Below are 10,926 nucleotides of genomic sequence, written 5' to 3' on the forward strand. Positions count from 1 at the left end.
GCGCTCTACTTGTATCATATATTAAAACACCCGCTTTCTCATGAAAAGTATCATGGAAAAAAGCCACTGTCTGTAGTATATTAAATAAGAAAGTTATTTCAATTCAGAGTTGACAAAGTCAGTGTGGCTCTACTATAGTTGCATAACGGGTACTTATACATATCTGGATTAACTTTGGAGTTACTGGGTACTCTGGAAGGTTCTCAACAGGTTCATCCAGTCTCCATCAAAGAAGCCGCCATGATGTTCTATTGCGTATTATGCTTGAGAATATCATTTGCATCTCATTACACTTGTCAAAAATCGTGTTTTATTTGTTTCAAAATAATGTAAAGGAAAAGGAATGCTCCAAACTAAGAGATACTTCACTAGGTCTTGCACTCCAGAAATAAGCTTCAGTTTATCTGCTTTACCTCTCCAATCCTTCATAACTGTTGTCACTTTTTACCGCTAAAAAAACCCATGTAATCTCGCATTTCTTGATCCATTTTTCAAGTAACAACAAGGACAAAAATCCTGCAGGTAAAATGTAGAGGAAATAGCACCCAAAACCAAACTTCAAGGAGTTAGACGAAGAAAAAGAGAGCACATTGCAGTTTCAGCCATTTTATTTGCATGTGTGGGCGGGGCTACACGTGACATTTTGATGACCAAAACTTCGTGTCAAACCCAACTGAAACTGACTATACAAGATGGTGACGTAGATTTGAAGTTATAAGTCAAAAGATGGAGCTATTTCAAGATTTGGAGTCCTTTCTTAAGAATAATGATGTGGCTCCAAGCACAAGAAGGAGGCTGTTAAAATATTTTGATGACAATTAGAAAAGGCAACACCTCATGGTTGAAACTGCTTTTCGCTGTCTCTCACATAAATTAAGAGGCACATTGACAGAAAATTTGAAAAAATACCATACATAAGCGATTACGTGAGAGCAGGCATGAACATGCGCAGGATGCATGCAAGAATGCGCACCGTATAACAATCACACATATGAGCAGGCATGCCTAACCAAGATTTATTTACCACAAAGCCTTATGTGCTGGTAATTTATGATTGAAGAAACTACTGTATAAGTGGGTTTTTTAGGGTTGCAAATTTCGCATATTCCATCCTGAATCACAAAAATAAAATCCAAGAAAATCAATTTAATACAGTACACGCATCGCACATATGGTAGAATTTGCAAAAAATAAAATCCACAAATTGAAATTTTAATAGATTTCGCGAAATATAGTAACCACAAAAATTACTAGCTATACGGTACTTGAACATGAAGAAGTTTATAAAGAAATAATGGAATATTTTCAAACCATTTTGAAATGTAAAAGTATGGACAATTCTTTCGAACAGCTTTCCTTTAGGGCGTTTGGTCAAATTTCAAAACAACTTTTAAAATTCATTAAAAAAACCAATTTTGATTGGATTCAGCTCAAAATTTCTACACAACTTAAGTACCATATTTTCTTAAATAAAAGCCCGGGCATCTATTCCTTAAAATGACACTTGGACCTCAAAAAATTTAAAAATAAAACAAAACTTGGTCCAAGAGTGGGATTTGAACAAGTGATCTCAAGCACATGACTTCAGGAGCCTAAGGAAGTATCAACAAGGCATCTCTGTTATTTTAAGGCTAAATTTACGTAATTATACTTCAATTCTATTGCTTCCCCATCCCCACGTTTATTCACATCCAGCTTTTATTTAAGGACATACGGTACATGTATACACAATTTACCTGATCAAATTCATCATCAATACGTCCACCATAAATACACTGAAAGAAACGAGCACTCCAGAATATCTCATCAGTTGGTAGTATAGTCTTTCACTGTTTTAGTGTCCAGCCTACCACAAGCCATTCCCAAATCAGACTCATTAAACTCATACCTAGGGGTGAAGTCAGTAAAATAACCACACCCACCAATACACTCACTTTTTAATCAAACCACTGGTGCATATCCTAGTCTCTCTTGTAATATATGGCATATAACCAAACCAGGGCTGGGTCCTCTCATGTGGCTCCCCACACATTCTAATGACAAGTACGGTAGCAAAGGCCCTGATCAAATCAGGATCTGAGAGGTTCTCAAAAAGATTAATGAGGATCTAAAGTGGGTGTGGTTAAGGTTATACAAAATAGGTGTGCCATACTTTAAGATTGACTTCCACTGCAAGGAACAGAGAGAAATTAGCATGAGGTGAGAGAGAATGAAACTTCATTTCTAGTAAAAATGACAAAATCAAAATTATAAATTTACTACCAATTTTCATTGTGTGTACTATCTCTTATAATTATTAGAAACTTTTGTATTTTTATTAAACTTTGTTACTTAATGTACCACTTTAATTTATAGTGTTTTATAGATCACTCAAATTCTCTAAAATTAGTACACAGTCCACAGAATTAAAATTTTAAGCAAGAAATGCAATGAAACTATATTACCGTACCTTACTCTCTCTCACCTCTCTCTTACCTGTGATATTGTAAATAACTCTACCATTGCATTAGTAGTGAATGGATCAGTGCAGGCCCTTAGCTTAGGTATTATGCATTGCATATTGCTCTATTGAATGTTGAATGCAGCATACATCTGACTGAGGGATGTGGGAGAGGGACCAGGATAATCAACATACATGTACACCACTAGAATAAGATGCAGAACCTACAACGATAAATAAATAAATAATGACATAAATACATTGATTCAACACATGATGAATTAAAATTAAACTGGAATTATATTTAAGGTGACTTTAATTCAATGATACAAAAAAGTAAAATTAAAAACCAGTTAAGTTTTTGTTAATAATTATAAATTATTTAGTAGTTCACATGTTAAATAAAAACAAGTAAAAATTTAAAAATAAAATAAAAAAGGCAGTGAAATATTCCACTTCTTTAGTTCTATTGTAATATAATGTGATTCATTAGTTGTGACCACAGTTATTATGCACATGTATATATATAGCTGATTTTGTTTCATGCAGTTCTGGTTCTTTTACAAACACACAATCATTTTTCCTCTCTATCATTTTGGACTTTGGTAGATCAGTGTTTTCAATACAAACTATTACAATTAATGAAACTAGCATCATTCCCTACTGCGTAAAAAAAAAGATGATGGCTACTACAACGGATAAGTTCCTTGCTCAGATACTACAGCTAAACAACAAAAAGACTGGCCAGTTTGGAAATTCCAAGTAACACATGCTCTGAAGGCAGCTGAGCAGTGGGAGTTTGCCATAGGAAATGCTGACTGTGGACGTCAAGGATACAAGTCAAGGATACAAGAAAAAGAAGGAGAAGGCTTTTTATTCAATCCTTCAATGCATCAGCCAGAAGCCTGTGATGAAGTGCAAAGATCCCCAGGGACTGTGGGACACGCTCTGTCAGGTGTTTGAGAGGAAAACAGTGAGTGACAAGGTCTACACCTTGATGCAGCTATACGGGCTGAGGATGAAGAAGGGATGAAAGTTAAAGGATCACCTTCGACAGCTAGATGAACTTTCTGATCAACTGATAGCTCTAGAAGAGGAAGTAAGCAAGCTCAACAAAGTTGCTATACTACTGAGGAGCGTGCAAGAAAGCTATCCAACTCTTGTGACGGCTCTACTAGCAAGAATAGATGAAGAACTCACTTTCATGTGTGTCAAGAGAGCCTTGCTTGACAAAGAGCAACTAATGGTGAAGATCATGCAGCATTAAGAGGAAGACACAGGACGAAAGCCTGGTGTGTGCTTTAAATGTGGATGACCTGGCCATTATCAAAGAGATTGCCGTAGCTCTCAGAAGCCTAGTACTTACAAGTCTAAGCAATACTCGGATCAAAAGTCCTCGCATCAGAGGTCAACTAAGGCTCCATTAAAGCACCATGCTGATAAAGGCTGAAGTGAATGACTCAGACTCAGGAGCTCAGATGTTTTTTGCCAACGCACATATGGCTGACACAGAGAATCATGAATGGAACCTTGATTCAGGAGCAAGCAAACACATCACATTTAACAAAGATGCATGTGCTCCACTATTATCAAGAATTCGAAACTCCAGAGCCACATAAGTCTGAATCGTTTGACAAGTTTAAGGAATTTAAGGCTATTGTAGAGACAGAAACAGACAGAGGATGTGAGTGAATTCATGTCTGAAGAATTCAGATCGTATCTAGCATAATATGGAATACAACAAAAATCTACTGCTGCTTATTCGCCTCAACAGAATGGAGTCGCTGAAAGACTTAACAAGACTCTGGGTAAGGCAGCAAGATCTGTGATGATACATGCAGGTCTCAGTAATGCATATTGGGCAGAGGCTGTCTCTACTACTACTTATTTGAAAACAAAATAGCTACATCAACACTAAAAATGGAATAACTCCATATCAGATGTGGTTTAATGACAAGCCAAATCTAAAACACCTCTGCACCTTTGGTTGAATAGTGTAAGCTCTCATCCCTGCTGGAGACATAGGAAGCTAGACAAGAAAGCCACGAAGTAAAAATTCATAGGCTACACTGAGACAAAGGAAAACTACAAAGTGTGGGATGAGGTCAAGCAGAGGTGTTACACCAGACATGAGCTTGTCTTTAATGAGGAAAATTTGGCGAAAAAATGAGAAACCAAATGAAGAGATGGTCAATGGGGAAATCCTGTTGGACTCTAAATAACAGGAGACAACTCAGAGGAGGAGGTAAATCAACCCTCACAACCTCAACCAAGACGTTCTCAAAGAACTAAAGCTAGGTTTACACAGCATTGTGTACACTTTGAACACTGGTTTTTGTTTCCATGGAGTTCTATCAAGATTCTATCACATTTTCATTTGTTTCCATGTAAACAGAAGCATGAAACAGTCACAAAACTAGACAGACTGAATCCTTTTTGTTGCCGTGTAAACAGCCTAAATGACCCTCTGTAAGATATGGAATTCATGACTATGCCATTATGTATGTCAAGCAGATGAGCCTACAACAATCCAGGATGCTATGAGTATGAAACACTCAAAGGAATGGAGAGAGGCTGCTGAAGCAGAGTATGCCTCTCTGATGGAGAATAATGCATGGGAGCTGGTGAAGCTACCTGAGAGGAAGAAAGCCATAAGCTGTAAATGGATATTTCGGGTCAAGTATGATGGTGATGGAAAAGTAGATTGACTCAAGGGCAGACTCAATGCCCATGCAAGGATACTCTCAAAAGTATGGAGTAGATTATAAAGAGACTTTCTCACCAGTGGCTCGTTTCTCTTCTATTCGAACTATACTTGTGAAAGAGGTATGCTAATAATGCTAGTTCATCAAATGGATGTAATCACAGCATTTTTAAATGGTGACCTTAAAGAAGAAATCTATATAAAATAACCACCTGGTTTTGCTCAAGAGGGCAATTGGTATGCAAACTCAACAAATCACTAAAACAATTTCCACGTCGCTAGAATGAGAAGTTTACAAGCCACATGAAGTCACTTGGTTTTAAAGAGAGCACTGCTGATCCTTGTGTCTTCACTCGAATCAATAAAAGAGAGAGGTTGAAGTAATAGCTGTTTATGTCGATGATCTAATCCTACTAGCTGAGACACAGGAGGAAATGCAGCAGATGAAGACATCTCTTTCTAGTACTTTCAAAATGAAAGACAGGGGTGAGTTACACTATTGTTTGGGAATGAATGTCCATATAGGTCAAAACAGTGTCTCATTAAGTCAGAATCAATACTTGGTGAAACTCCTGGAGAAATATGGTTTATCAGAAGCTAACACTGTTGCTACACCTATGGACTACAATGTTAAGCTAGTAAAGAATGATGGAAGTAGCAATTAGGTATTATACCAGTCAATGGTAGGAGGCCTACTTCATGCTGATAGAGCAACTCGTCCAGATATACATGTAGCACATGCTGTGAGTGTAACTCTGAACCAACAGAGGCCCATATTAAAGCTGTCAAGAGAATCTTTCGATATATCAAAGGGACAATTAACTTGTCACTTAACTACAAAGGTAATGATAAACCAATGTTTGGCTATTCTGATGCAGACTGGGCCAGTGATTCAGATGACAGATACTCTACCTCTGGGAATACATTTACACTATTACAAGTTCTGCCTATGGTGGTTGGGAGTTGGGACAACCACCTCAACACATGAACCAACCAGTTAATCACTTAGACCAACCATGCAATGATTACCAAACATGTACATAAAACATGATAATGTAGTTCAGTAGTATGGTGTATATAAATTTAAAAGGAACAATATTAGTCTGCAACCACCTCTAATTTATTTCTAGGCAGAACCCTGCACGTCTATGGTATTTCCAGAGGTGTAATATTAATTCACATGCTAAACTAAATAAATTTATTCAAAAGATAAAATGTGTTTATTTAATGTAAAATAAGCTAATTTACAAGTGACAAAACTTTGAAAAAACAAGGAATGCCAAGAAAAATAAATTATAAATTTATTCTTGCAACAAAATAATCAAGAAACATTGATGAAAATAAATGAAAAACATTTTGAAGACTAAGTATAGAATACCTCCCAGTCTGTAGGTGGTTATGGGTACATCACTCCCTGTGAGATAAGTGGTTGAGGGAAAAGCCCAAGACCATACATGTATCTCAAGGGACTTTTGTACTCATAACCACCTCCAGACAGGGAGGTACATGACTTTTACCATGGTACAGTATTGCAGTATTGTTCTTATGTAAACTGCCAAATTCAACAGTGGTTATGGGCATATAACTCCCACTAAACATTAAAGGTTTCCATGGTAACCACCAACACACCATGGTATAAAAAACATTATGGTTCAATCTTAAAGGCGGATTTACAATATTACGCTAGTCCTGACGTTACGTTGACGCTGGAATAGAATCTGGTTCTATTCCAGCGGAAAGCATGCGTCAAAAGGTCAAATCGCCCACGCTTTTGATTAAAAATTGACGGTACGCTGGCCTAATGTCATATTGTAAATCCGCCTTAACTCTTAACCCAACAATACTCATCCATAAGAGATAGGGTCAAATAAAATTACAATTACATTTTAAAATAATATCTAATATTACCATTACACATCCTTACTCCCACAAGCATTATGAAGGATTCGCTTATTATAAAAGAAGAAAGCCTGTACATCTCTTTCTACTTGACTATATACTACTGCCCTTTAATTATAATTAATTTTGCTTTCAAGGGTCTTAAGCATCATGTATGCTGCTAAACTGATGTGCAGTTTAATCATAATAATTGTTATTATTAATACTGTCAATGGACACTGTCCTGATGATGAGAAGATGAATTCTCCAGTTGTTACTATTACTAACACAAGTGTCAATGCAACACCAGGTACAGACTATATTAACAGTAAAAGTTATGCTTATTTTATGCTTCTAATTATGATTTTCAAAGTGTCTATTGCTCCAGCAATCAGACACAGTTTACACAGCTAGAGATCCAGCAATTGCTAGGATATAGGGGCTTTGTCTTATACACAAAAAACAAGCATAAATATAAAAATCTGCGTGAATGTGGTAGAAAGATCGCAGTGGCAGCTCGGGATGGAATTTGGGTGTGGGGACGGCTTTGAATCCACTTGGGACTACTTTGTAGTGTAGAATGCCATCATGCCAGGTGTATTGGCCTTTTTCCTCTTTTTCCCTTTCCTTTTTTCACCTTCTTGGTTTGTTTAGGTCCCAAAATAAACACCCTCTCATATACCATAGCCTCTGGGGCATAGAGTTGGGTTTCGTATTTAGATCTAAGAGCACCCTCTTGTACATCTTAGCCTCTGAGATCGTAAGGTTTTGGAATTAGAGTTAGTGTTTATTGATAAAAAGTTCCAGTTTGTAAAATAGTTTGTGTGCATGCCATGCACAGACTATTTTATAGAGAAAAACGGGCTGCCAGATCACTAGTGCTAAAAATTGTGTCTATAGTTACCAAAGCAGTAGCCACAGCATATGATCTTCTTTTCTCTTACTTTAGAGTGTGTAATGCCAACTGATTGTAAAGCATGGAAAGAACTGGGAATCAAACAAAATGGAGTATATCCTATTAAACCAGATAATGGACCAGCTTTCCAAGTAATGTTTACTTGTATTATACTTTATGAATATCAATATACACTATTGGATCACAGGTATACTGTGATATGGAGACTGATGGTGGTGGATGGACTGTATTTCAAAGGAGACAAGACGGATCTGTTGATTTTTATAGATACTGGACTGACTATGAAAATGGCTTTGGTGACCTTACTGATGAGTTTTGGCTAGGATTGAGCAAGATTCATCGTCTTACTAAAGAAGGATCAAACACACTAAGAGTGGACCTGGGAGACTTTGAGGGGAACACGGCTTATGCTAACTTCTCTACATTTAGCATTAGTGATCGTAGCACTGAATATATACTAACAGTAGGAGGATACTCTGGTACTGCTGGGGATGCTATGAAGCGTCAAAATAAAAGGAAATTTACTACAAGAGATAATGATAATGATCTATATGAAAAAAATTGTGCTCAGCTTTTCACTGGTGCCTGGTGGTACAAAAACTGTCATCAATCAAATCTTAATGGTTGTTATTTTAATACTTCAACTAAATCTAATCAAGGCATCGTTTGGCACCATTGGGAAGGAGAAAATACTCTCAAGTTCTCAGAGATGAAAACTCGTCGCAATAACTAAATACTGTCCCCTACACACAGAAGTGTGATTGACTGATTATGCTGATATATTAATTAGCATGTCATTTAAATATTACAGTTGTAGTGATTATAATAAATATTTGCTTTGACATTTATTAATTATAATAAATTATAAAAATGATGATGGGCTGAAACAATACAAGCAAAAATGCCAAAATTCCAGCTATACTGCACTCAGAAATTAATACTTTGAAAACAAAAAAGAGTCTGATGTATAAGTACAGGTTTATCCCAAATGTGCTCTATAAATTACAACCCTTTCCAAATGCATGAAATTCCAGAATGACCATCTTTATGTTGTTGCTGTGTTTAATAGCTGCCATTGATGAAGGAGAAGGATCTTATTGTATGGCTAGTACTGGATATAAACCTGAACCATCACTGTACATAAGGGTATGCTGCAACAGCAGTAACTAAGGATAGGTTTTCTATCAAAGAAAATGGTATAACACAATACATTTTCTGTCCTAATGTATATTCGAAGTCTTGTCTGCAAATATTGTAGCAGTATTTAGTTCTTATATCAGAGACTATACAAATGGTTTTTAAACTGTTAATCCTGATGGAGGGACTCCATTTGAAGTAGGTATACTGTGATATGGAGACTGATAGTGGTGGATGGACTGTATTTCAGAGGAGACAAGACGGATCTGTTGATTGTTATAGATACTGGACTCACTAAGAGAATGAATTTGGTGACCTTAATGGTGAGTTCTGGTTAGGATTGAGCAAGATTCATCGTCTTACTAAAGAAGGATCAAACACACTAAGGAGGAACAATATCTACATTTAAATTACGATGTTCATAGATACTCAAGTACCACTGGGGATAGTATGGGCTGGGATAACGGATATAAAATCTCAAAAGATAATGATGTACATAATATTAACTGTGCTAAAATCTACACATGTACACTGGTGTCTAATGGTACTACATGCATGTACCATGTTACAATTAAAATCTTAATGGTCATTATTTTAATACTTCAACTAATATCAACCAAGGGATTATTTGGTATACATGTAAACAAAAATGCTACTAACTGTCCGTACAGTGCAAAATTTTCAAAGGCTATAGTAATTTCAAAGATGTAAAAAATAATTCATCAAAAATCAATTATGGTACAAGATGGTAGACGGTATAATTTTGCAAAAATTAAATACACCAAATACATTTCTAGGCAAATTCGCAAAATTCATATCCCTTGACAATTTTGTGCTATTTTGTACCATATTACAGCTGCTAGTGTACTATATAGCTGGAAGACTGCAATTGGCAAGAGTATTCAAGAATAAAAATACTAAATACAAGAAAAAGGCAATACTTAGACATGACCACAAGCAACAGAAAATGCCATAAACATGTATAATTACAAAAATGGTACTGTTCCAGGTTGTAATATTATAGTATACAAGTACATGTAGATCCTGATATGTGGCTTTTAGTGAAAAATGGAGTAACAGTATAATGAAAACTTTTCAAATTAATCTGGGCACTTAGTTCAACAAAATTTATATTGAAAAAATTTTCCCTAACACGAGTAGCACAGAATTATAATAGAAATAATGAAAATTTTAATAATAAAAATTAACTGTGACAAGAAATTAAGGTTTTGATAAAATTTTTGACGAACAAAATTTTTAAGCTTTTTTTGACAAACTCCCAAAAGGTCAGAATTACAATAAAAAAGAATCAAATAAAAAGATAAGACAGTGTTACCAGACTGGCAAGGCAACGTAATTACACAAAAACCAAGAGAAAGAAGACCAAAATAAAGTACATAAGAAAGAGGAGGTTAATAATATACGGTAAGCCCATTGCAATTAGATTTTATAGTTTCGAGTTTTATAAGCAAGCAGGCAGCATAATTAAACAATATGACTCCATGTACATACAGAATTAAGACAATTATGATTATGCTTACCCAAAATTTCATCCAACGTCGAATATATATCTTGTAAAGCACTAGTCTCACCCCACCCCTTCGCTACTAGTAAAGCACAGAAACATAAGAGACCCATGGTGTAAAATAGCTCCTTTTATTTCATCAAAATATCCGGATAGTGGTCTTATTTCTTCTTAATAAGTAACGTGTTTCTAGAGGCTAATAGATTTCAGTTATAAAGGTTATCACACAGACAAGTACTTACAGAGCAGCGAAACAGGAAACTAAAGACGAGGTCTAAAACTATGTCCGAGAGTTGTAGACTGCACGTGGAGGGCGGTCCTGGGCG

The 10,926-nt window shown here is 36.0% G+C and overlaps 1 protein-coding gene and 1 long non-coding RNA gene across 2 annotated transcripts; one reads left to right on the forward strand and one right to left on the reverse strand.

The window, feature by feature from the left end:
* Window positions 1–1,739: 1,739 nt before the first annotated feature.
* Window positions 1,740–10,926, reverse strand: LOC109584288 (uncharacterized). The gene is made up of 6 exons (XR_002185943.1): window positions 10,843–10,926; window positions 10,617–10,796; window positions 2,476–2,664; window positions 2,153–2,223; window positions 1,935–2,107; window positions 1,740–1,888 (listed from the first exon to the last, which is right to left on the reverse strand). It is a non-coding gene; the product is annotated as an uncharacterized LOC109584288 (long non-coding RNA).
* LOC109584287 (fibrinogen C domain-containing protein 1-like) lies at window positions 7,949–8,699 on the forward strand. Its single transcript, XM_019999966.1, has 2 exons — window positions 7,949–8,069; window positions 8,126–8,699. The coding sequence occupies exons 1-2, from the start codon at window positions 7,980–7,982 to the stop codon at window positions 8,669–8,671; spliced, it is 636 nt and encodes a 211-aa protein (XP_019855525.1). The 5' UTR covers window positions 7,949–7,979; the 3' UTR covers window positions 8,672–8,699.

Source organism: Amphimedon queenslandica, unplaced genomic scaffold (assembly GCF_000090795.2).
Source record: "Amphimedon queenslandica unplaced genomic scaffold, v1.1 AMPQUscaffold_13225, whole genome shotgun sequence".
Taxonomy (NCBI): domain Eukaryota; kingdom Metazoa; phylum Porifera; class Demospongiae; order Haplosclerida; family Niphatidae; genus Amphimedon; species Amphimedon queenslandica.

Bases quoted from the DNA above. Each gene is read 5' to 3' on its own strand.
- LOC109584287 (XM_019999966.1), top strand. From the start codon at position 7,980: ATGCCAACTGATTGTAAAGCATGGAAAGAACTGGGAATCAAACAAAAT. The intron at 8,070-8,125 runs GTAATGTTTACT...ATTGGATCACAG, and splicing joins ATAATGGACCAGCTTTCCAA to GTATACTGTGATATGGAGAC.